This window comes from Poeciliopsis prolifica, unplaced genomic scaffold, assembly GCF_027474105.1.
Source record: "Poeciliopsis prolifica strain line A6 unplaced genomic scaffold, Auburn_PproV2 SCAFFOLD036, whole genome shotgun sequence".
NCBI classification, from domain to species: Eukaryota; Metazoa; Chordata; class Actinopteri; order Cyprinodontiformes; family Poeciliidae; genus Poeciliopsis; species Poeciliopsis prolifica.
This window is the reverse complement of record NW_026562411.1, coordinates 5066142-5092732: the sequence shown is the minus strand read 5'-3', so window position 1 is coordinate 5092732 and position 26591 is coordinate 5066142. Positions and strand designations below refer to the sequence as shown.

Here is a 26591-nt window from a genome sequence, read left to right as displayed (position 1 = left end):
ACTGGAATATTCAAGCAGCTTTATAAATGAGCTTCTCAAACCTAAATTGTCATGTTTGCAGTTAATCTGGACCAGGAATCAGCAACATTTACAACACTAAGAGCCATTTTTGCTTTGAATCCAGGTAAACAAAATTTGCTCAGAGCCACTAAGGCAATAGACAAAAGAAATGACTTCATAAAAATATTCTGTTGGTGTCATTCTTTACAGAAATATTATGCATGAAAATGTGAAACCAAGCTTTTACATTACATTTATTTATTAATTACATTTATATTTTAAACATTAAATTCTTCAGCATTTTTGATCCTTAAGAATCGCATGTGGCTCCAGAGCCGCAGGTTGTAGAGCTCTGATCTGCATTCAGGTTTTACCGATTAAAACTGAGTGAAACTTATAATGTTCTTTTGATTTTTGTTATTGTCATTACAATAAAAGCATTCAATCTCTAAAATGTCTTATATCACACTGCCACCTAGTGTTGGGAAAAATGGCAATATCCAAAAAATGAAAATCTATTGTTTTCCAGTGAAGATAGAATTAATTATTTGTTATTAACAAAATTAAGAGTAAAATATTTTATTCATCTTTGGTAACTCTGTGATCCCATTTCAGTTTTAGTTTGACTCATAAACTCTCAGAACTTTGAAATCATTAAAGTTGGTGGTAAATTTGCCTTTTCTTTTCTTGACAGCCCTCAAGAAAATTCAATTTTAAAATTTTAAAATGAGTAAATAGAATAAAGTTGAAGCTTTTAATTGACAATGCATTTATTTCAATGTGGTTAAGACACATCAACACATTTCAAAGAACTTGACATTTGCAGTTGTTTTTCCACTTTTTTCTGAGGTATGCAGCCATTTCTCTACATAAAAAAGCACCACTGCAGAACAGCAACCGAAATATTACAAATGCATGACTACAATAACACTTGCTTCTCCTTAATGTTGGTTTAAGTGAGCTCTTAAAGACCATGTAACAGTTCAGTGCTGGTCTTTCTGCAGGAGCATCCACCTAGTAGAAGCGGTGCTGCGTCAGAGTTCACTGTGCAGCAGGAGTTTGACTTTCTTCATGTTTGCTGCCACTGCCAGAGAACAGAGGACAGGAACAAAAGAATCAGAGCTCCGATACTGAGCTGCCAGCAGGACAGTTCATTAATTCAAGCTGCAGGTATGTCTGCTGTGCAACAGTTTGTAATAATTCACATTTATTGAAGACTGCACACTTGTCAACAGGAGGCTCGGTTTGTTAAAACACAAACTTGCTAACTCCCAGTTTGAGTATGAAATTGTTTTCTCAACATTGCTACTCAGAAATAAACTATTGCATCACTTTTTAGTCCTTTTTGACAAACCTTGGAAAAAATTTTTATACTTTTTCTGGAAACTTTACAATCAGTCGCCCACTTTCACTTAAGTTCAAGCTAAATATCTACATGTGGATTCCTTTGGATGACAAAGAATATAACATTTTCCTGTGTGATATGAAACAGCAAAGTATACACTCAAAGTGTTGCTTAAATAGTTATCTCAGAATATTTCAACCTTCAAAGTGTTCATGTAAAGATTACTTTACAGATTGGACACAGGGATTCTCCCTGCTGTTTTCACCCTATTAAACAAGAGCAAACAGTGTGAAACTGAGGGCTAACAGTCACTCACAGAGCGCCATGTCCTCTGGGCTGTAGGTGTAGAGGCGCTCTCCGAATTTCCCCACAATATCTGCTCGCACAGTTTGAGATGGATCTGGAGAATGGCACAAATGATCAGCTGAAGATATTACAATTACAAGAACATGGTAAAAGTAGAGCACAATAAACAAAAGATGATGGGAAACTATAGCAAAATGCTAATCCGAAGAAGAGTTATAAAAAGACTTGTGAGAAAATTATGAAATCACATGAAAGTGTTTTGAAATGACTACAATACCACTTTGGACAGTGGTATTGTAGTGGTATACCACTATACCAAAAAGTAAAAGGAAACATTTTCCCCCAGAATTCACCCATGAAATATCAAAACAACTTAAAATGGATAAAATGTATTCTTCTCATTCACATTCATGTCCTCTGTGTTATGATCATATTTAATTATGCATAAAATCCCTCTTTGATGTTTACTTCTGATTTTCTCACAGCTGCAATTAACACCACTGATTCACATTATAATAATTGATGGGAGTTTTTACCAACAAAGAGGATTCTGGGAACATAATAGCCATCAGGAGCCAGATGCTTGTCCTTGGTTTCCTCCTGTAGAAAAACAATAATCACAACAATTATAATAACTACCAATGATAAATGTGTTAATTTACACAGAACGAAAATAGAATATGAAAGCATTGCGCTTACTGTAACTACCTAAATAAACATCAACACTAATCTGAATAGATTTTCTAAAATTCTGCATTAATAATAACACATCTAGAAGTGGCATGACCAATAATATTTTTTATACAACATAGTTTCTCATGAGAGTATGAATAATATTTTACTTACCACCACATTTAACATGATGAAGTCATCCTTGGCCATTTTCTGGATGGATTTATCAGCAACAAATGCCTCCTTCAGAGCTGTTAAAATACTTAGATTTAGTCTGAGAAGTTAACTGGATATGATATGATAGTAATGAGAAAAATAATGCACTCTGTGGAGTACATTATGTACATTTTGTACAATAAAAATGTGGATTTTATTTCAAAATTAAGAAATAAAATCCACATTATGCAGGACATTTTTTAAATACACTAACCTATAAATGTAAATGTATAACAGATTAATTTAAATTTACGCTTTGGGCATTCCTAGTGAAGATGTGTAAAAGAAAACCCTGAAAGTCTGTCAGTACTTTGTACAACAAAATCTGGTGTTTCTATCTCATAGGATTTTTATACTCTTCCCCTGAATAAACTTCTTTTCTCTAGACAATACAAATTTGATTTAAAGGCCGTTTTGACCTTTTTACAAGTAATGCCAATAGAAGTGTAGTACAAAGAACAAAACTAAGAGCCAGCTTTGCTCTGTTGTTGAGACTTCCACCGAGCTCGCCTCCAGAAAACCAACTGAGTGATTTATAACTAGAAATCCAACATACTTCATTACGTACACTGCAGGGAATCAGGGACACAAGCACTGAACTCCACGTGAAGTCAAAGTAGCCACAATAACAGAGGGTGTGCAAATCTGCATCTATACATGTAATATTTGTTTTTTTCATTGAACAAAGCACAACAAAACCAAAGTTCCACAGTACCTTTACTGTGTGGGCAGTTGTCTAGATGATGAATGACCATCAGTGGTTTCTGACTGCGAAAACAAAACCAGTGAATCAACTCAGTGGGTTCTCCAGCACAGTGAGCACACTGATGGTGTAAATGCAATTAATCTATTGACAAATTGAGCTGCAATGGTAATTTTTACATGATTAATGATTTTATAAAGCCAACTGTTTACCTATATGTGATAAGAAAAAGAAAAAAAGCTACATTGAAAAGAAGACAATCTTATCATGCAATCAAAGAATGGGTTCAAAGTCCTACCTCTTGGCACTTTCTGACAGGCCCTCTTCATAACTTTTGACCCATTTAATAGTTTTCCCCCATCCTGAAAAAGAAGAAGGAAAAGAAAAAAACAAGATATTGCCATCATGTAAGTCTGCAAAAAGTATTTTCAAATCAGCCAATTTGATACTCTAATTCAGTCTTATGATGAAATCAATCTGCTCAAACTGAACTTCACCTCTTGACAGGGGCGACGTCGCAGTCTTCACCTTCTTTTTATTCTGTGCGTCAGCAATGGCACAGAGGCCGATGAACAAAGCAAGCACGCCCCAGCGAAGCATCGCTCCCTGACCTTGGAGAAAACCACAGTAAGACTCGCCTGTTCAAAATGGGTGTCAGGTGTGGCGTTGCTCCACCCACGCGCATGACGCACTGCTCTTTGGGTACCAAGTTTATTACAAATTATTGTAATTATAGTAATTGAGACAACAAGAAAGGTGTAGAAAGCTTGTTAATGAATTAAATACAAAAGTAGCAATTTTATCCAATGAAAGGAAGAATCCTCCATCGTGTGGTCTGTTAATTTAGCTCAATCTGAACCTTCCTGCTCTAATGGCTGTTTAGCCGGGTATAAAAATTTCAGGTTTGACAGGTAGGCACACGCGTTGAATTATCATTCGTTTACTTTCCATATCAGGTCTCACTCCATAATCCTCAAGACAGAATAAACAAAACACCTTAGGAATTACTTTACTGATCGTAAACAAAAAAACAATAATTGAAAAAATACAGTGAAGCATTAACTACTCAATCAAGACTAAAGTGCTCTGAATTAATTCAAAAATATTAAATATTGTTAGATTTTATTCATTAGACTTCCCTTATTTCCTTAATTCAATCTTTGGTGAGTCTTACTTTTCCAGCGTTAAGTAGAGGGAAATGAACTCAGAATAATTCAGAATTATTGTAAAACAAAGCATTTGTAGTCAGGACACCCAGCTGACCAGCAATAGTACCGAGTGTCAGTGTCGTGCACACGTCAGAGAAGAAAGTCTCGTTTCTTCCCTGCACTCACACATCTTGTTGAAGGTTAACTTCAAAGATATTCAATCTTTATTCATTAAACAAGTAAGACAAGTCTGGAATTCATGTGCTAAAAAGAGCAGCAATTCTAAACATTTGAAGCATTTTCTTAAAGTGGGTGTGATAAACATCTTCCCTTACTCCAGGATTAACAATTTCCTTGTTGAGCACTCTTGGGCACATAACAATGACTTCCTTCTCAACATTCAAAATTGAGAAATCATAATTTGTGTCACAAATGATGATTCACATCGAAATCTTCTTCTCGGTAATTTATTATTGCATTTTTGTGTTCAAAAAAACAAACATCTAAGCTGAGGTCAGAAATGAACAAGTACAGCAATAACTGTGAAAATTCTTTACAAATCCAACAATTTTTAAATCGTTTTTTCATGTTCTAAAAGACAACATGAACATTCACACAGAAAAGACAACTCAAAATTCTCGTCTTCTGATAAAATCTATGATGGATGTCTTACCTTTTCAGCATGAAGCAAGAGTCTGTGCTTGTTCGCCTCTATGATTTCCCTTTTGTCAGTTTTCTTTTAGTCGAACTTGCCAAACAGGCATTTATATAATAGTCTGAAATGATTATGAAACAAAGAGAAAATGTTACTCACAAACACACCCATCAATCCTTAGTCGAATGTTCAGAGGAAACCAAACACAGCATACCAACAGTTAAGCAGAGCGGTGGAGAGGTGATGACTTGAGCTGGTTTTGCTGCCACACAACCCGGACAACTTGCAGTCAATGAGTCCAACCAACAATGCCTCTGAATATCAGCATAAAATCACCCAGGTAAATCTGTCGCTAGGTCAGGTTTAGCGAGCAACACCACTTCACTGTAACAGGAAGGGTGGGAAATAAAAAACAAATGAACTCCAGCAAACCATAAAGGCAAAGTATGGGCCAAAGGTTTCCTACATAATTGTCAGAAACAGATAAGGATTACAACCGGAAGACTTATTTTTGGTCCAGCTAAGGAAAATTGATTATTTTTGCAATATCTGTATCATGAAATTTATTTTGATTTTTAAATGAAAGAAAAACAAATTGTAGTTTTGTTCTAAGGTTTTAACATACAGAAAACACTTTATTATGAAAGGAAATTAATGCAACTTCTTTAAAGATCATATTTGATTATATGATAAAGCAAGTAGTTTGCAATCTGAAGACAAGGAATGCCAGTCCTAGCATTTATTGGTTAAAAAAATATTTTAAAATATTTCTGAACTTTATAATTTTTTCCCAAACTTATAAAGAGCCACAGTGGAAGATCCAGAGAGTTACTTGAAGTTCTCGTTTCAAACCACACCCTGTATAGCTGCTAAAGTTTATTTCACAATGATTTAAAGAATGACCTGTGGGCTAATGGTTTTATAGCCAGTGACTTTGTAAACAAATAGATTCAGATAAGTCTAGTCTTAAAAACCAATGAATTATGATAAAAGCAAATTTGCTTTGATCATTTTTGAAGACCGGTTATGTATTTCAAAAATACAATCAAGTAGAAAAACATTTTAATTTTCATATATCATTCTTTATTGTATTATCTTGAAACAAACTGAGTTAAATTGCTCAAAAAAGTAACTATAAAGTTTTTTAGTAAATATTAACTAAGATCTATAAATATATTATATTCCTGATATGCCACATAACCTAGCTTAAGAGTTTATCAAACTCTGTGATAGAAAGGAAAATGTCTCCTCTTTTAGCCCTTTTCACATTCGCGTTTGAACTAGAAATGTGGATGCCTGATAATTTTCTTGGACAGTTTGTTCCTGTCCAGCCCTGTTTCTAAATGACACACATGCAGATGCAACATTAACAGGATTCTGGTGCACTTCCAGGAGGCCTGAGACACTCATGTATTGTAAAACCTACAACTATAATGGATGCATCTTTTTTTTTTTCTGGCACAGTCTTTTGTGATGTGACTTTACTGGAAAAAAGATTTATACTGGAAAAAAAATTTTTTTTCAGGCCATAAGAATAAATAATGTTAAGAAAAATAGTTTAGTTTAATACATTTTTCTACAGTGAGTTAATATGCATCTGATCTTTTTGTATAGTAGTCTAAAAAATGATGTGAATAATCCCCACAAAACGTGCAGCCGCAAAAATGCGGTAAAACCCAACATTTGTGGCGCTGCAAATCATTCTGGTCATCACTAAACCCTAATTTGCTAGCTGTTAGCTGTTGCCATAGAGACAGTAAGCGCTTTACGCATGCGCACTTTTCACAGTAGTGATGCACTGTGGGATTTCTGCGTATTGACATAGCAACCGGGCCAAGGAGCCGCCGCCGCTTAGTATTTTTGTCCGGATTAGTTTTTGCTTCACACTCGTTGCTGGGAGTGCGCTTTCCACCGCTGCCATGAACGCGGCGGTGGTGAAAAAGACTCAGGACACGCTGGGAAAAGTGATAAAGAAACCCCCGCTGACGGAGAAGCTGCTGAGCAGGCCGCCGTTTCGGTACCTTCACGACATCTTCAGCGAGGTGAGCCTCTAACGGTGGAGACATGTTCACAGCTGCTGGTCACATATGAAGCGACCACGGCATCTTCAGCTAACTGGCCTCACTCGAATTCACAGAGAAACAGCTTCGGTGGCTAATAATCAGTCAAACGTAACAGTTAGCCTGCATTAAACAGACTAACTTGCGCTCTGGTAGATATCAGTTGTAGCACGAAAACCATGTAAGACACTGCCATCTCCAACCAAATGGTTGCTAACGTTTATTTGGAAACATTTAACTGCGAAGTTCCCGGTGGAGTCATCTGCTTGTTGCTTTAGCGTTTAGCGACGTTATCCGGTTGCTATATGCACAACCTGGACCCTGGCAAGCATAAACCACTTAGTCCGCAGATGGATAACTGCTACTCGAACACTGAGTATTGCAGTCTCAGTAATAAGTCAGCTAAATTAGCCTGGGCTGTTGACCCATGTCACGGTGGCAACCCTGATGCTCAGCAGCTTATTACAGCTGGACTGTTGGGTAATGCAGATTTACGTTGAGCTCCCAGAACCGCATGAAACGTTGCAATAGAAGACTTGACTTAAGAAAGTCAAGTAAAAGGACTTTCTGTTCTTACTTTTATTTTTTTTTTTACTTTCGGGCAGTTGTTATGATGCGTAAACATGGCAACAAGGTAACTGATTAGCACCTCAAAAGTTTGAATAGCACCTGGAGTATGACCCCGAGCCTCAAAGAAGTTGAAAAAGAAACTTCGTGGATTCAAGGTGGAACCAAAGAGCAAACAGAAGGAGGAAGTTGAAATAATCTGTTTCGTTGATCATAACAGGCAAGGATAGTACCCCCAACAGCAGCATTTCTGCCCAGATTTGTAACCATTCAACCAGAAAGAGATTTAAAAGGGAGTTGCAGAAGCAAATGAGATTGATTAGTAGCGCTTGCCAACAATTAATGGTGTCATCCAGGACATTTTACTTTGGAATATCGTCTCTGCTACCTGGAAATTGAGCTGTTAGACACAGACAGATTTTATTGTCATTCAACTGTACACTTAAAAATATACAAATGGAAAGAAATGTCATGACAGTTGTGACAGTCACAGCTTTCAGTCAGAGGCCTCTTTACATTTGTTGTAAGACTGACTTCTACAGCAGATCTGTCCTGCTCACAGCCTCAGCATCTAAATGACTCTTTAAAGCTGCTTGGATTATATGAGTAATGATATTTAGTTTTCCTTTGGGATAAATAAAGATTTTTTAAATTGAGTAAGATTGGGAGGGAATGTTAGTGAACAAACGGCATCACGAAGACCAATGACAGCAAACAATCTGTTGCCATTTTTAATTTACAAACTTCTGTTATCATTGTCCAATCCAAGATACCTAATGCCTACAGCTGCTTGGCAATTATTTTGTAAGTTAAAGCCCAGGATCAGTTAACAACTGCCACCAAATTTTAGAGGAATGTTTTTTTTTGTTACATTAAATTTTTATTTTAATTATTGTTCTCACTCAAATCTATATTGATGTGTTGTATTATTAATTCTTTTAGCAACTTTTCACTATAGGAGGAATTTGTTCTTCATCCACTTGTGAGACACAGGTTACCTCGGTCAAAGTGCTTTAGATTTATTTTCTTTTGTCCCAAGTGCAATAGAGGAACTCCCATCAGTCAGCTATTGTCTCCGTGGTGTTTTAGTAGCTCGATGTCATTTTCCCTAATCAGTTAATTCCACTTAAATGTTTTATGCATATTACTGAACTTTTTTGTGGCGGAACATGGTCAGGTTGCTTTGGCTGCTACAAATAAAAAGGTCAGTGTTGAGAAACATGTTTGGGACCAAAAACCAATTGATTCTAATTCCTTTTTGGGTTGCTACAGTGAAACATTAGTCTCCCTTTAGTTCTATCATCTGCGTTCTCCCTCCCCTCATATCAACTAACTTTATGTTTCACCACATCCATAAATCTCATTTTTGGTCTTCCTCTGAGCCTTCTCCACTGAGGCTCCAACCTCAGCATCCTTCTACCGACTTAATCATCGTCTCTCCTCTGAACATGTTGACTGATGGACAAAATGATGTTTTAGATAAAAGTCTCTAAATGTTATCAGTTATACAATGAGCTTTTTTGTTCTTCCAACTTCCAGGTTATCAGGACCACTGGTTTTATGAAAGGCCTGTATGAAGAAAATGAGATGAAGTCAGATAGTGTCAAGGTAAGCTGGTTATTCTTGGCTGTTTTTCTGTTACTCTTCAGCTACTTCTGATATAGTATTTGGTTTTATCATGCGCTTATGTAGTTTGAGCCAGTTTATGTGCTAACTTGAAGTTTTGATGAGCAAGCTTGGACGTTTGAGATTCCCCTGCTGTTTTACCGATCTGTCTGAGAGTTGAGTAACCAAACACGAGTGACAAGGCCTGGCAGTGAAGCGCAGAGTGTTTATCGAGGTGTCAGAACTCAGGTCTGCCATTTGCAAGTTGATCCTCGATTAGGAAAGGATGCGTGGAGGCTGCACCAGCTTCTCACCTTACCTTAAATTAATGCTGTTGTGTTAGTTGTTCTAAACTTTACCAGGAATCAGGTTTGTTGAGCAATTTATTAAAATGCCATTCTTTATTTTTTATTTTCAAAGTTTTCAATCATTCTTTTTGCATATTTGTTCTAAGTACGGTTTTTACTGTCAGAAACAAAACTTTTTACAACCAAACATTTACATTTTGGGTCAACCCAGTTGATATTCACAGAAAATTTTATATCAAAATAAATATAACATGACCTAAATATCTTTATTTGAAAAACAAGACAATTTTATTGACTATTACAATTATAACAATGTGTCTAATATGTCTTTATTGTTATCTTAAAGCATTATTGAAAGCAGTGATATAAAGTAGACAAGTGTAGGAAAACAGTAACTGGAAATTCACAACAACAGGTTTGGGAGGGGGACTGCTGTTAAGCTCTGCTCCATACAGCTGATCGGTTTTTGGCATCTCATTAAAAGTTTTTTTTTTTTTATTCACAGAAACATTTTGATCGGAAATGAATTCAGTTTTTGAAGCTTTGGGAATCCTGATAATAATAATAAGCAACTCATTGCTGTTGCTGAACAGGTGCAATGATAATAACATAAGCTTTCTACTTTAATGTCCTATAAATTTTTTTTTGGTGATGTTTTGCTTTGTTGTAGGATAAGGACTCTAAAATGGCCTATCTTCAGAAAGCAATAGATGTTGTGATGTTGGTGTCTGGCGAACCTCTGGCAGCAAAACCGGCACGAATCGTTGCCGGTCATGAGCCTGAGAAAACCAACGAATTGCTTCAGGCCATCGGGAAGTGCTGCCTCAACAAGGTACGTCATTCCTGGAAATCACTCAAATATGTTCAGTTTCATTGTTCGTCCACTAATGAGCTGGACATTGTTATTGACTAACCATTTAAAAAACGTGGGTTTTATTTTTCACTGTTTGAGAATAGAGTCCATCTGCCTGAGGGAGAACGGTAAACCTGAAGCACTAACATTCTTTGTTAGTTTTTAGCCTCTTGAGGTCTATTTGAATGCTAAAAGCTGAGATTATTAAACATATGCAACAAACACACAGAAATCAGCATAAATACTTAAAACGTGTTGTAGAATTCAGAATTTTTATCAGTTTATCAATTAATCTGTTTTGATCAACTGTACCAAATGGGCCACTGAGACTATCTGTTAATGTCTATTTTACTAAAATTAAATATGGTGCAACTTAGTCTGGCTGAGGTGCTTCAATTCATAGCTTTAACATTAGTTATGTTTCATAACTCTACGTAAGGTTCTATGATCTAGAAATTGTGGATGTAACTATAGAAACAAACAAAAGTTCACGGCAGCACAAACTATTGTGGAGTTTGGTTATTTTAGGATTTGATTTAATAAATCCTGGCGTGTCAGTGGAACAGTTCTGTTGAGGTTCATTGTGAAGAAGCAGTGAAAGGGAAGCTGTAGTCATCGCTGCTAATCCCTGTCTGTGTGTGTTGTGACCTGCTAACTCATGGTTCAACAACAGCCGTGTGAGAGAAACCTGAGTGTTAGGTTAAACATTGTGTTTACTGTGATTTTTAAACAATATAGATTTTTTTAAACTTTAGGTTAAGGTATTTCATGTCTTTCTTTTTTGTTTTACTCCAAATTATCTGTACACTTTTCAACTTTGACATGCCACAATTTCTACTAATTTTATACTTTAAAAAAAATACTATTGTGCTTTGAAGTTTGTTGGTTTTTCTACATTTATTAAATTTTTGTATTTATTGTGGCCAAAAAATGCTACTTTACTTTGTTACCTCGCAACAAACAGCTTCTTGCATGAAGTTTGTTGGACTAACTGATAAATTAGTTTGCCCTAAATTAAAAAGTAAAACTATTACATTGTGTGGCATTATTAAATTTTTTTGATCCCTGATTTAATTTTTAAATGTGCTGCAGAAATATACCAAGGAACAACCAACATTGTTAGGGATTATTCTCCCTCATTTACCAGTTTTTTCTGCACACCTTGCTTAAGTAAGTTCTTTTTTGCTTCACAGCTGTCCAGTGATGAAGCAGTGAAGCGAGTTCTTGCAGGAGAAAAAGTGGACTTAAAGAGCAAAGGGAGCACCTCCAGATCTCAGGGCAAGGAAAACAGGGATGGAAAGGAACGGCAGCCGGATAAGGAAGTGAGTCCCCTCCTAGCTAAAATATTATAAAAAACGTATTCAGTGCTCACCATCCTACCCAGATATTACAATAATTTATCGGAAGCGCATTTAGCATTGTTTTCTGATCCCTTCAATTTTCAGGAAAAGAAAAAGATAGAGCGGAGTGGCAGCCGGGAGCATAAGGATCCAAACCAGGCCAAAGAGCAAGAGAGCCGGCACAGAGACAAAGAGGATCACCGTGACCATGAGCGCACAGAGAGGCATCACCACAGTGAGAAGGACCACCAAGACAAGAGCCGAGAGCAGGAACGAGAGCGGGACAAAGGACGGGTCAGGGACAAGGAGAAAGACAGGGACAGAGATCGAGACAGAGACAAGGAAAAGACCAGGGAGAGAGATTCTCACAGAGACCGAGGCCAAGACAAACGAAGAGACAAAGACCGAGAGAGGGAGGGAGATCGTAGCAAGGACTGGAATGAAAAAAACAGAAGTGGGGAAAGAGAAAATGACAAGGTTTGGCAGCCAAAGTTAAGCAAATTTTCAGTTAAGCAAATAAATTCAGTAGCTCACATGCTCCGCGTGTGTCTGTGTGTTTACCATCAGGCCAAGGTGCCAGAGAAACCTCTGCAGAAAGCAGCCAAAACTGTGCCAGCAGTAAGTTCTCTCCTTTTATGGAAGATTGCTTATTTGTCACGTTTAAATTTTGGAAATAGAATTCAACGTAATTAATCCAAAATGGTGATAAACCTCTCATCACTTTTTTTTAAGAATCTAAAACCAGTTGAAGAGGTAACAATGTTTTCAGACCTGAATGTGTTTGTTGCATGGCTTTTGGCTAGGTTTTTTTTTTAGCTAATTGCTTTTTAAAGTGCTATTGTATTAGGTTTTTTGCCGTTTGTGCTCAGAGCTGTAGCAGCTTTAATTTTAACGGATTAGCATGATGGTTTTGTGTATATGATTCAACTAAAGCCATATTTCTGTGCTCTTTGTTCAGCCTACAGATGTAGTGGAAAACCAGGTAGGGACATTAAGATGCATGTAGAAGTAGAGTGGAGTAATTTAGAGAAGAAGTCACATATCATGCTTTATCAGAATTCTATTAAAAAACAGATTTTTTATTGTTTTACAGTCAGGTAGTCCAGCTAGGATACCCCGGCCCTCATCTGCCAAAGGCCAGAGACAGAAACCCAAAGTTGGAAGTAATGGTAAAGGCTTTGAGAGTTTTATTCCAAATACACACATATAGCTTATTTTAATCAATCTAGACTCTTTGGGATTGTACAGAGTTACATTGGGTTACTTATCTGTTGGCAGAATGCTTAATGTAATTGAATGAAAATGCATAAAGTGATTCTGCAAACATGGTTTTCTATGAATGATTTGATTTGAAAACCCACATTATGCTAATTACATTTCTGTTTCATACTAAAAGAGATACCGTACCGTGGTATGTAATGACTTTTCATTTGTTCCTTGCAGCAGATGAGTCTGACAGTGAAGGAGGTGGAGGTAAGTGTTTTATTGTTAACATGGACCTCCTTCTCATCATTGAAGAATGATGTTTTGTGTCGATGAATTAACTGATTAACTTAATTGAAATTGGTTCAAGTTCCTCATAAAAGTGACTATACCTTTTGAACTGTTACAAAAAACTTTATTATTAAATATTTTTTAGATAAATCAACACATATTGGCTTATAATTGGGAAGCTGAAGGAAAAGTACATACAAACCTTCAAACATATGGAATGCTCTTTTATTTAATCCCACTAAGTTAATACTTGGTAGAACCAATTTTCAATGAAATTACAGCAGCAATGTGGATGAACATGGTTTGATCTAAACTATTTCATTTCAGCTTTAAACTTCTCCACAGTGTTTGCTGATTTCTGCTGTTTAATATTTTTTGATAAGCCTCTAAAACAGGGGTGTCATACTCCAGTCCTGGAGGGCCTCTGCCCTGCAAAGCGTTAAACACAAAGTCTCATTGTCTGGGCGTATCTGTCCAAACCCAAACTGGGCTGGGTGTCCACTATAACTGGGGGGGTTAATAGAGTTTACAAAAGCAAACAGAAACCAGACAGTTTGCAGTGAAAAGTGGTTTAACCTGTTAAAGGTACATAAATCTCATTAACTCTGGTATTGTTTCATAATGTCTTTGGAATGTAGCCAAATATTTAAAGATTACACTATACTATCACTATATTTGATCTTGTCTTATATTTCCCTCTTTTTTTCACTTTGATTAATCTGAATGAGAATTGATAGGTGACCTATCAATTTTTGTTGGTGTCCTCCCACTTCAAGGACATCAGGTCTGTCAATAAAGTTACAAAAATATAACATGAGGGACTCGCCCTCATGTTTATTGTAGTTTTAGTTTCACTATTGAGTGAAATAATGATAGTCAAAAATGACAAAAAAATTATTTATTTGTCATAAGCTCTCAATTATAAAAGAGCTTATTGATTATCTTAATGCTGTTGGGAGGGTTGTTGATGTTTTTTTCTTGTTTATACATGGAAAAACTCAACAATAAAAACCTGAAAGATGTGTAAAGCTTCTGTGCAGAGACAATAGCCAACTCCTCAAACATTTCTCCACCAGGTTTAAGTCTTGTTTTTCTTTTTTTATTTAATTTTTTTTCTGTAACCTCTCTACAAGTTTTTCTACAAATGTAGGAATCCAGCAGTGAATCAATAGTTCAACTCCTGTAGACCCATGTTGGTCTACAGGGTCATACATTTTCAGATGTTAATTTACTTTTAATAGAATAAACATGAGCAGTTTTTAAAAATTTGTAAATGATGTTAGTTTGTTAGAGTTGTAGTTTTAAGGATTCTAGTCAACGGTTTGATCTCTTTTCTCTCCAAACTGAATCCCTTTTTTCCGTGTCCACTCACAGACGGAGACGATCAGTTAGCCCAGAAAGCCGTCCCTCAGGAGAACGGAGACACTGAAGAATCCTCTGTGCCAGACAAGACTGCTAAGTGTGTACAATCAGTATTTACTGGATCTACAACAATAACCGATGGACTTTGCATTATCCTTTAAGTTCCAAAGTCTAAATGTAGTTATTCATCTTATTGTTGCATTGATATGAACAATAAAACGTTTACATCCAGATTGTTTTCCCAGTTCTTACTTTACAGGTTGAAAACTTTGGAAGTCCTTTTCCTTTGGCTGACTAATCACTTATGATTGGCCTTTTAAGATGCTGTAAAACTGCAGCTGTTATTAATATTCTGACTTGGCGGGCAGAGCCGTCATCCTCCTGACGTCTGGATCCTTCTGACATCTGGCATATCTCACACACGTTTCCGTGTTGTTGTGCTCAAAATAAGCTGTGAAAATAACAGCTCGTAAAAGGGAAAACCTGCTGTTGGTGTTTTTTAAATACTTTGTTTACGATTTTCATCCTACAGGCGAGTGGCTCGGCCAAGCAGCGCCCGCCCAGCACCTCCTCGAGTCAGGAGACAAGAGAGCAACATTGAGGGGACCCCAGCTGAGAGGTGACCTCATCGTTCCAATTACTAAATGTTTGTCCCGTTACGGTGCCTTGTAAAAGTATGCGCACCCCTTGAATCTTTTTCACGTTAAAAAAAACTCCCAGCGCTTTAAAAAAAAAATTCTGCTTAACATACACCTGCAATTCATTTGTAGTATTTATCTAGCTGTATCAGTCACTAGATAACAGGGCTGGAATTAATTATTATTTTTGTAATTGATTGTTCTGACGATTAAGTCACTCTTATTTATGTAGTACATTTCATCAACAAGGCAGTTCAAAGTGCTTCACATAAAAACATTAAACCGTCATCAATTTTGAAACAAGCAATAAACATTAAATGTTGTCAAATGCCATTATCAAAATTATCAGTCAAACACATATCAGATATGTTGATCAATGTTTTGCTTCTTACTAATTGAAGGCAACTCTAAACAGGTTTTCTTTAAAGGAACTTGGTGTTTCAGAGGTTTTGTTGTTTTCTGAAAGTTTTCTTGTTGGGGAAAAAAAGACAATTTACATGTATCCACTACTTTTGTTTTGTTTGTTGTATACAATCCCTATTGAACACATGAAAGTTTGTGGTTGTCACATCAGAAACATGAGAAGTACAAGGCATATCAATCTTTTTTGCAAAATGCAAGGTTTGTTCAATTTGGGCCTGTACTGTCCTTGACTTTTGTCTGGCTTGAGAACTTCTTTGCAAAACAATTTAGACTGAATTCACTGCACTGATTAAAAATGCTTATTCTCAGCCAGTTCTGAGTATTACTCCTGTTTTTAAGGTTGTCGAGTGCCAAGCCTGCACCTCCCATTATACTGGACGGGAAGAGAACGTCAGATGATGAGGAGGATGAAGATGAACAGTTCCTAGTGATGGAGGCCGTCACTCCACATCCAGATTCTCCTAAAACAGTGAGAGTGGGTGACATGATTAGTCATGAGTGCGATTATGAAGCAAAAGTCCAGAGATGATCATCATTATTTGTTTGTGACAGGAAACTGCACATGAACTCGATGCTGATGAAAAACATGGTAAGTTTCAGCTTCTTCAGCTCTTGAAAAATGACAGAATTTTTGCTTTTTGAAGCTGAATTTTGTCCCCTAATGCAGGCGGACTTGTGAAAAAGATCCTTGAAACAAAGAAGGACTACGAGCCGACTCCATCCTCATCAAAGTCTAAAGAACAGGTTTGTATTTCAAGCATTTCATTTTTTAGATTTCCACCAGAGGGCAGTATTAGCCAAGTTCTGTCTGTGCCAGTCCTGTGAGCATTTCTGGGAACTTTGTTCCTTGGGAACACTATTTTAACCACTGGCCCTAGTGCAACACTGGCTTTTATCAAAAGAAAGATGTAAACAAATGGAATGAGGAGGTGGAGGTGTAATTGCAGTGCCTCTAAACCACAAAAATGTTCCCCTTCAGTGAAGGTGAAGGGCTAATAACCAGGCAAGCACTCATGGCCCCTTGCAGACCACACACACTATTGATCCACACATCTAGATGTCTGGAACAAAAATGAGTTGTTTGCAACATTTCTGTTATTTAAAATTGTTCAGCTTAGCAAGGTTCTTTGCTCAATTAAGAAGCACCGTAAAGCATGGGAGAAAGATTTTAGAGCATTTTTTTTTCTTTTATAAACCCTAATGGATTCTACGTCCTTGCAGCTAAATTTTGTCTTTCGGGCCTGTACTGGTTGGGCCAGTACAGGCCCAACCAGTTATTTACAGAGCCAGTAAAGATGCGTTGAAAGCCTTCAACTAAATTTAATGCAACAGGATAGTCTCACCGTGAAACAGCTGGAAAATTCAAACTTTAATTTGGTTTCATATAAGGAAGGAAATCACATATTATAATAACAAACACAGATCTTTGAATATTTATTGTTACATAAGCTCTCTAGATCCCATGTTCTTTCTTATTTCTTCAGCTCAACTTATAGGTTTTGCTCTGGTGAAACATTTCGGTGTTAATTCATTTTAATTTTCAATCTGCTGAACCATGCCCACAGCATCATAGATCCTCTACCTTGCTAAGCAGTGCGTTTCTACTTAAGTTTTGTTAAAAGCTTGATCTTAGGCTTATGTGACTCAAAAACCAAAGCTCCAATAGCGTTGATCAAACTTGTTATGTTAGCATTCCTGATATTGCTGCCACGCAAATGGTTGATATGTATAAAGGCTCTTGTCTATATCAGTGATCTGTGTCGCATCTTATTTATAGATTCTTGAGCAGCAATAATAAATCTTGAGCAGTAATATCACCATATTGAGATGAAAATAATCGCAATTAAAAAGAAAATTGTATAAAAATATTAGACTTGCATGTTATATTTTTTAGTTTCCCCTTATTCTGTGAATTCTTTTTTTAAACTGCAAAGATTTTAAGAATAACTCATAATGAATGTTTAATTTGAGTTTCATTCTTAGTTTTTATCTCATTAGTCACCAATTATTTCTATTTTTAGGTTTCAAAAATAGACATAAAGTTTTCGGAACAAGAGTCTTTCCTTCCTAAGAATGTCTGTATGGAAAATTGTGGAAATCCTTTGCTGATTTTTCCATTACAAACTGATTTTTTTTTTACAATCAAGTATTCTTTAAAAAGTTTACATTTAAAAAAATCGATTTCTATAATTTTTAAGAGTGACTTTTTGCTCTGAAGCTGCAAGGCTGAGAGGAAAAGCAGACAGCTGTGGAAGCAGTCAGGGCTGCTTGGAAGGGAACAATGCAGCAGCTGTATCACCGCAAGACATTTTCCCAGAACATTTCTGACACTGCTTGATATCCATTGTAGGTTGCAAGGGAGATACATTTGTGGTTGCTGCACCCATTACACTTAATGATCACGAAGTACAGATTTAATCTCACAACCAGTGATTTTCCTTTCTTGACAGTGTGAACATGATGGAAGCCAGAAATATAGAATAAACATTTTAAATTTTAGTTTTCAAGTGGTTGTTGGACAAAAGATTATATCTTTCTGTCATTCTTCTCTTTATAGAGTAGCAGAAACATATGAAGCCTCTGCACACAAAACGTAATTGAGCTTCTGCCGCATTGTGCAAATTCCTTGAAGATTAGTGTTTCAACCCCGTCTTCGTCAGAATCATAAGTGAGCACAGCAACAGTGCAAGTAATCACAGACAACTTGGCACAGGTGTATGAAATTTACAACAAAGTCATGCCACAGCAATTTTCCTGGACAATAAATTGAACAATAAACTGTCACACAATAAAACATGAAGTAAACGTATCAATAACCACTAACAGAAGGACAGGTACCAAAAATAAAACAACAAAAATATCCTTTTACCCAAATGAGGGAAATCTAGCAGAAAAAAATGGCAGACAGTAATGCAGCAACCAACATGAGAGAAAACACGACAGATATTTTATATATTATGGAGACTTCAGGTGGTTCAACAGTTATTTGCGACTATCTGCTGGCAATAGCAAGAATTACCTTGATGAGAAAATGCATTGGACTCCTTTGGTTTTCACACCATTTTTAAACTGCCAGATTAGTCTAACCTGTAGTGGTTTTTGAAATATTAAATATAAATATGAAATATAACTTTAAATAATATAGTAAAAAACCTAGTTATTTTTAGGAGTCAGGGGTTCCAGTAATTGTGGCGTAAGGGATTTTGTAAAAAAAATAAAATAAATAATGCTAACAAAAAATTGTTTATATTAATGAAGGCCTATTGTATTATTGCTAGTACTGTTTATAGATTACCCTCTGTACGCCAGAGAAAGTGCTCTTTCATCAATATTTGGAGTATAAAAGCGTTTGAAGCTTACAGTTTGGTCTGAGCTTCGCGGTGTGAGGTGGTGTATGCTGTCTGAGTTGGGTGGTCCCCTTCACTGGAGCATGATGCCCTGCATCCCATCCTCGCTGACCACCCTGGCTGTGATGGATGAAGTGTTTTGAGCTGTCACTCATGCAGAAAGGCCGCTGATCTATTTCTTCCTAACAGCAACCTCAGACAGCATCACTCGTAACTTGCAGCTGAAACCAGCGAAGCTTAGCCAGCGGTAAACTGAAACTGCTCATCAGAAATTTATGGACTCAGGATTGAAAAGTTGTGTGCATTAAATGTTGTTTATGTGCAGCTCACGACCTCAATTGTAAGTTCAAACTCATGCAGACAAAGCATGTTACTGTGCTCATATTACTCTTTGAGTAACATGAGCACAGCTTTCTGAAGATTATCCCAATTTCCTCAATTTTTGGGGCCTTAAGGCCTTGGTTTCATAGTGTTGTGTCTGGTCTGAAGGTCTAGCTTGCTGCAGGTACGTCCATTTATAGGAGCCGGTTGTTTAGTCCATCCCTCAGCCGCTGCTGGCCTTGCTCCGTCAGCTGTATAAAGAACTATAATGACTTCCTTCCTGACATGAAAAAGCATGGAGGTCAGCCTAATGGACCTCTGCCTTTCCTTTTTATATTGTAATCATGCTGAAACACAAAAATGTAAACTCTGAGCTTCCCCTTTTCTCTTTGATTTAAGTGATTTATTTCTAAAATGCTGATGTTTACAGAATATGTATGTCTAACCAAATTTAGGTCTTTATTTTATTTATTCCATTTGTGTCATTAGGAAACCCCTTAAGTTTAAACAGTTGCCTGGTTATATTTTTCTCTTGCTCCTTCACTGGAGGATATGCAGTATATGTATGGGTTGACCTTCATCACTACCCGTCAGCAGCCGTGTATATTATTCCAAGATAGTTCTCCTTTTATTTTGACACAGTTTGCTCTTTGCTACAGCTGCGTTTTCGTTGGAATTTTTTTGTATTCTTCTTTTTTTCTTTTTGATTGCCCCTCTCTACTGGTTTTTCACCCCATCAAATTAGCCTTGATGAAGGTCTATAATGTATAAATAAACGGTGTGGCATACAAATGGATGGTTGTTGAGTGAGAGTCACGGAGGAGAAGGGCCAGGATACTCTCTGCTGGATTGTCAAGAAAATAAATACCCCTCTCTGCAGACCTTTGTGTCTTCATAAACATCCAGGTTTTTTTATGTGGAGCCATGAGGAAATGACCCAGTGGAATTCGGTTTTTGAGGGGCTATATTGACTTGCTGGAAGAATTGTTTTCTGCTATAGGAAAACCTACTTCAAATCTCTTTATTTTTTTACTTTTTTATTTTTTTAAACCTTTTGTTTCTTTAGTTTCTCTTGTTTGAGTGCTTCATAGTTTGGGATTTGTTAAGAGATTCCTTGTTCACCCCAGATGTCAAAAGGTTGATCTTCATCATCTCCCCAGGGGGCTACTGTGACCTTAGATCAACATCCTGTAACCTCAGTGCTCCTTTCCTCACTTCAGTGACTCTGAGATATTTTCATTATCCAGTTAGTTTTTTTTATGAAAACATGTCACATAAACAACACTCTGAGATCCTTTCAGTTTTCTTCAGGATAAAAACTCCTTAACTCATAACTACATAAGCAGCAAAAATAAGATGCTCCTGAAGTTATAAAACGTGGTTTGCACTTTGTTAATCAGCGGCGATGATCTTAAACTGTATGTACTTACTTTTGTCACATGCTCTTCATTTGTAAACATTATTGCTTTTTCATTGTTTTCCCACCCTTGTGCTTGGGTTAAATTCAAGAGACATGTCATCATCTTTATGCCCAAGAAAACCCAAGAGCGATGATGCTGCATTGGAAACGCCAAACTTAGGCATCAGTACAGAGCCCAATGGCCGCCCAATGGAAGTAGTGATAGCAAAATTTCCAGCTCAAACATGAGTTCCTGAAGTGAAGATTGATGTAACAATTTATCTTGTGGTGAGAAGAAAACCAAGAAAAAATGTTTCTGAGAGTAGTAGCTTGGAGAACTAACAAACTGACTTCCTGCAGAGTTGACTTAAAATCACTATAATGTATCCAGGTTGCGTGTAATTCACCACAGTTGTAAATAACCACTTGCAACAGCAGCTTTAGTTTAACACAGTGAAATTCTATCAACTTTCAGACAAACAGTTTTGCCTCTGGCTCTGACCAACATTCTCACTCTCATGTACACAGACATGCTTGAGAACCTTCCTCACTGAAACTTGCAACTCGGTGGTCGTGTAAGTCTCATTTTCTCCATTTAATCCAGTCTGTATTTTACTTGAGAGTTCACTTGCTCTGAAGTAATGCAGATTCAAAACGTTACTATGAGTGGCAATCACCACACACATTCTATCATTTCATTCAGTTTACAACAAATACTTTCTTCCTTGACTTTCTTATTTAAGAAAACACTCCGTTCTACGATTGTCGTCAGAGAGTTTCATTACAGATCTCATCCATGCTGGTGCCTTCCTGTTTTTAAAGAGCACAACTTCAGACAAGTTTTGTGTCAGGGAGGTGTGTTTTAAAAATTGCCTATCATCTCACGTGTGATAATAAATTCACTTTAAATGACAATAATTAGAAAACATAAATGAATGGTTGTGTGCAGTTTAAATTTCTCTAAATGAACTTTTCTCCAATTGTTTTGTTTTTCCAGTTAATGGTACCCAAAAGGTTGCTGTAACGTCAACGTTTTTCTCTGCTTGAAAGCCATCCTTCTTGTGAAAGAGTCTTTGTAGAATGTTTTTCTTTCTCCCAGAAAATCCCCAAAAGCAGTCCATAAATCACATTTTTAGGACATATTTCCTCGTGAAGTAAATTAGGCATGTGATGACAGGAGGAATTTCCTATTCAATTGTACATCTTGTATTATACAGTTGCCCTGGAAAAGACGTAGAAAAAAAAAGCTTAAAATAAACTCAAATTGTCGTCTCACGCTGAAAGCTCCAGAATAATCCAAGCTTGGTTTTGGCACATTTATTCAGTGGAGGAAATAATTGCTTCAAGATAACTGGTACCACTCTTATTGGCATCACTAACAACTCATATAAAATTAATGTAACCAAAATGTTTCTTTATAAACATGCTTTACTTTTTAAAGTTGATCTGTATTTCTGACCATGGCACCCTGTTTCCTTGAAGTTTAAATATGACACTGTTTAAAATTAGAAAGACATGAGAAGTCTTTCTGTAGTTATTTACATTTTACTTATGTCTAGTCTAGATGAGTCTAGATAAAAACAAAACTTGATCCTGATCCATCTTCTAACTTTGAAAGTCAATCACTTAGTACAATCTGCTGGTGTTTACTTAGATTATTTTTAATTCCTTAGATTTCTTTTTAATAAATTGAACTTAACTGCACTATTTGATAAGTGGGATAAATTGGAACTTATGTATGATTTGATCGAAATCTTTTGTTAAAACGTGCCTTGGGATGACATGTTGTGAATTGACAGTATACAAATAAATTGAATTGTATCCAGTCAGAATGTCACAAACACTAATATTGCTTACCTCTAATTTACTGACTGATTAATTTTTTTAGTGCTTAATAACATCCAATTAAGGTGACTGAGGCACTTCACTGTAAATTTCACAGGAAAAACCAATCACATTACAAGAAAGAAAATTAGTAATAAAATATATTACCGTGCTACATTTGTCAAGTAGTGCAGAATTGTGCAGCTTTTATTGATGAAGTCATGGAGGCAGGAGAAAAAATAGCCCACAACAGCATAACTACAGAGATCGCTCAGAATAAGTAGTTTTGGGGGTTTGCAAACACAATCAGTTAACTTTCATTTGCACATGCCTAGTTTTCATCCAAATATTTTTTCTCCCAGCAATATGATATTTCCCATCTCCAGTACAGTGGAGGATCTGTCATACTGTGGGCTGTTTCTCTTCCAAAAGCCATGGGTGCCTTGTTAGAAAAATATCATCATGACCTTTTTGGGGTTCAATTTTTCCAAAAATAATTTTAGTTTGAGATTATCCATTCAAGTTGAATTCACTGACTGGCTCTTTACCCATTTTCACAATTTTTGTTTTGATTTAATTCATACCTAAACACTAAAATTTACCATGATTTCCTCTTGTGTCACCACATCTAAGCACTGATCTGTAGTCTTGGTGAGAAAAAGGAAAGACTCAGGGTGCACAGGTCTCATGGACACCGACAGAGTTACGTGGCGCTGTGATTTACATCTACCAAGATGCACTGAGCATGATCAAGAGGTTATGTTTTCACACCAAGTTTTTTTTATTTTCCAGCAGAGATTCAGAGGAGGGGGAGATCAGAGCTGGGGTGGAGTTGAAATGCCTAACAGACTGAAGCCACAGGTCCCGTCTGGGGCCCTGTAGACCTAAAACCACAGCTAGACTGAATGAGGCATAGAGTGTTTGTGTAGCTGCAGGGTTCGCGGCGCCCAGTGGAAAGCCACCCACCTTGCTGGGGGACCACTGGGCTCAGGCATTGTAGCCCTCACACTCATGAGCCCCAGTGAAAGCGTGAGGCCGTCGGAAGCCTGTACGCGCTTCCTAAAAGAGACTGAAGTAGTGTTGTTTGTTGCCGATGCTGCAGTGTGGTCCTGTCTGCTCAGGCTCGCTCACATCAGTCACTGAAGCTGTCTGGTTTAAGGAGGAGAGAGATGGCTTGATAAGGATTTCTGTTTCCCTGCTATGACGCAAGCAACATCTTTGGCACCTTATTTTACACCCTGCTTCAGTCTGAATTCTGCACTCTAATGGAGACAGGTGTGGAGCCAAACAATTCAAGGTCTTGGCTGAACTTGAAAGGAAGCATAAATTGTAGCCGTTGTTACTCAATAGTGTAGTAAAATAACCCCACTGCCACAGTCTGTCACTAACATAAACAAGACCAGGACTGCAGGTGGGGGTTATGTGTGTTCATCTCGGGCTCCAGTGGGTGTTTGTAAGTAGGTGTGCGTGTGTGTGGATGTGTGTGTGACTTTAACTTTGCATTGCTTTCACATCACATACACACCTACAGGTCTTACAAAATCCAGCTGAGCAAACATCCTCAGGTTTGCTCAGAGGGAATTTCCTCCCCCCTTCTCACCATTAAGGAACTGGTTGTAATTGGGATACACCACACGCCATGGACTGGAAACCTTCAACAACCAGTTGTCTCCATTGGCCAACAGCATGTTTGATCTTTATATATACAGCTAGCTTGGTAGAATTTCTTAATATGTTTGACCTTGAAGTTCCACAAACACGAAATCCAACCATGCTTTGGTTCTGGTTCTGGTTCTGGCCTTTGAGGCTGTGATGGCAAAGAGACTTTTATGTTTTGGTCTGAAGGAATAAGAATTTTTTCTCTCTTCTCTTAGCTAGAAAAACATTTTCTTCATTGGTCTTTTAAAATTTCCCTGCTTAAGGCAACTAAATTTTCTGAAGAAGTGTATAATGTGACGGGTCAGCTATGGTGAAATCAAACATTTATGATTGTTTTTGTTTTCTGTTTGAAGTAATGAGTGGAACATACAGGTTTCACTCAGAAATCAAAGACATTTGTTTAAGTCTTGTCTAAGTCCTTGGTTTACCAGTTGATATTACCCTTTTCCTCTGGCACTTAGCAGCGTGGCTCAACTCAGTTCTACTCTATTTGTGTGGTTTTCCATTGCAGCTGAGTAGCAGCTCCAGTGGGTGGTGTTGTCATATAGTTGGGTGGTCCAAATTCAAATCAAAGCTGTTTTTGTTTTCTAAAAGTGCCAAATTACATCAGTCAGAAATCAGAAATTCACGCTAAATCAGCAGATTAGCACACTTTTTTCACCTAATGTATGATTATGAGTTTATTGCAAATCTTTTGCAAAGAATTTTTCAAAAACATTGGGTTCACGTGATGCTACTGCAGGTGGCAGTATTTCCAACTTTTACAGCACTACTGTCTTGTCAGTATTTTAACACTTTTTAACAGTTCTATGGGTTTTATCAATAAATTCTGGTGCAACCGGTCTTAATGTGGCCCAAAATAAAAATGAGTTTGACACCCCTCCTGTGCAGAATGAACTGGTACTATGTAACCAATACCAGTGGAAAACTCTTGAGTAGAGCCCAGTCAACCCACACTGAGAAGGTGCTAATGGAAAAAGTTCCTGAAAATATTGTTCATAACCTTTCTAATGTTGTCATATTTCATTGAATTTCCTGTGACAGACCAAAACAAAGTAGTTCATAATTGTGATGTGGAAGGATGTGATGCACGCTTTCCATAGTTTTTTTTTCCAAACCTGAAAAATGTGGCGCTTCCAAAAATACTGTCATTTACACCAACAGTGTTTGCTATGACTCTTAAGTTCATCATCCCTTTTTCCATGCTCAAAATCTCATCAAACCTCACTTTCAGAACTTGGTGTCCGAAACAGCTCGTAAAAAAGATCGAGAACTGGTGATGAGGGAGATCGACCGGCTTCGCTCCTCCATCCAGATGGTGTGTCGGAGTTCCTTACCGCTTGGAAAGATCATGGACTACATCCAGGAGGACGTGGACGCCATGCAGGCTGAGCTGCAAAGCTGGCGGCGGGAGAATAAGGAGCACGCACAGGCTTTGCTGCAGGAGCAGAGGTATGCTTGAGGCAGACACTCATGCTTTTCTTGTTTTTATTAAAAAAACAATTTGACATTTAAAATTTTCCTGCAGAGGGAGGTGGGATGCTTTAACAAAAGAAACATGGTTCAAATATATTCATTACTTCATGGTTCCATGTCCAGCTGCCAATACATTGTTTATGTTATGGTTTTGTCTTTAATCTAGTCAGATAAGTTGCAGATAAGTTAACAGGTTGTAGATAAGTTTCTACAACCTGTTGTTTTTATTTGCTGGTTATTATAGATGAGCCATCAATTGCAGTAAATACTGCTCTCCTCTCCTCAGGATAACTGACCGGGTCGTGGAGCCTCTCACTGCGGAGCTAGTCGAGCTGGACCAGCTTATCAAGGACCAGCAGGATAAAATTTGTGCTGTGAAGTCCAATATACTGAAGAATGAGGAGAAGATCCAGAAGATGGTAACTGGGATTAACTTTTCCTCCAGGACCTGAGTGAATAAACTAGATAGGAAAAAATGTACTCTAAACATTTAAAGATGAGCTGTTTTTAATAAAGAGCCGCACTTTGCGATACAGATCCTGTTTTCTGAGGTTTTTAGAATTAAATCAAATGGATCCACCTGGCTGTTTTAAATGGTGCCTTTGTTGAACGGATCTGTGCACAGCTTCTAACTTGGAGGTTTGTATGGATTGGTTTATGACAGCATCGCTTGCTCCATACAGAAAAATGTCCTTGTTGTTTCAGTTAATAAGAAATTGACTGCACATAGGATTTCTGGTCTTTTTTAGCTTTCATTTTATTTTCATCATTTATCTTTTGTTAATCTAATTAAACGGACACAGTTTTAGCCTAATTCACCTGTTTTAGCATCTTTATCTCTGATCATCTGTCCTCTCGTCCCTTAAAATC

At 37.2% G+C, this 26591-nt stretch overlaps 2 protein-coding genes across 4 annotated transcripts; one reads left to right on the top strand and one right to left on the bottom strand.

Moving 5' to 3' along the window:
- Positions 1-752: 752 nt before the first annotated feature.
- agr1 (anterior gradient 1) lies at positions 753-5408 on the bottom strand. The gene is made up of 9 exons (XM_055052960.1): positions 5260-5408; positions 5064-5166; positions 3740-3853; positions 3541-3604; positions 3255-3307; positions 2498-2574; positions 2188-2251; positions 1662-1745; positions 753-1084 (listed from the first exon to the last, which is right to left on the bottom strand). Exons 3-9 carry the CDS (start codon positions 3840-3842, stop codon positions 1035-1037), a joined length of 495 nt encoding a protein of 164 aa, XP_054908935.1. The 5' UTR covers positions 3843-3853; positions 5064-5166; positions 5260-5408; the 3' UTR covers positions 753-1034.
- Positions 5409-6827: 1419 nt separating this feature from the next.
- Positions 6828-26256, top strand: traf3ip1 (TNF receptor-associated factor 3 interacting protein 1). 3 transcript variants are annotated; one of them, XM_055052958.1, is made up of 16 exons: positions 6828-7087; positions 9212-9280; positions 10256-10417; positions 11632-11760; positions 11884-12255; positions 12346-12396; positions 12737-12760; positions 12872-12947; positions 13222-13251; positions 14647-14731; positions 15167-15253; positions 16035-16164; positions 16248-16284; positions 16363-16439; positions 25480-25697; positions 26008-26256. In XM_055052958.1, exons 1-16 carry the CDS (start codon positions 6965-6967, stop codon positions 26171-26173), a joined length of 1836 nt encoding a protein of 611 aa, XP_054908933.1. In that variant the 5' UTR covers positions 6828-6964; the 3' UTR covers positions 26174-26256. The 3 variants fall into 3 exon arrangements, with proteins under 3 accessions (XP_054908933.1, XP_054908932.1, XP_054908934.1); XM_055052957.1 differs by having other exon boundaries at positions 16035-16170; XM_055052959.1 differs by lacking the exon at positions 12737-12760 and having other exon boundaries at positions 16035-16170.
- The last annotated feature ends 335 nt before the right edge of the window (positions 26257-26591 follow it).

Bases quoted from the DNA above. Each gene is read 5' to 3' on its own strand.
- traf3ip1 (XM_055052957.1), top strand. From the start codon at position 6,965: ATGAACGCGGCGGTGGTGAAAAAGACTCAGGACACGCTGGGAAAAGTG. The intron at 14,732-15,166 runs GTGTGTACAATC...TTCATCCTACAG, and splicing joins GTGCCAGACAAGACTGCTAA to GCGAGTGGCTCGGCCAAGCA. The intron at 25,698-26,007 runs GTATGCTTGAGG...TCCTCTCCTCAG, and splicing joins GCTTTGCTGCAGGAGCAGAG to GATAACTGACCGGGTCGTGG.
- agr1 (XM_055052960.1), bottom strand. From the start codon at position 3,842: ATGCTTCGCTGGGGCGTGCTTGCTTTGTTCATCGGCCTCTGTGCCATT. The intron at 2,252-2,497 runs GTAAGTAAAATA...GTTTTTCTACAG, and splicing joins TCATCATGTTAAATGTGGTG to GAGGAAACCAAGGACAAGCA. The intron at 1,746-2,187 runs GTAAAAACTCCC...GCCATTCTCCAG, and splicing joins TCCCAGAATCCTCTTTGTTG to ATCCATCTCAAACTGTGCGA.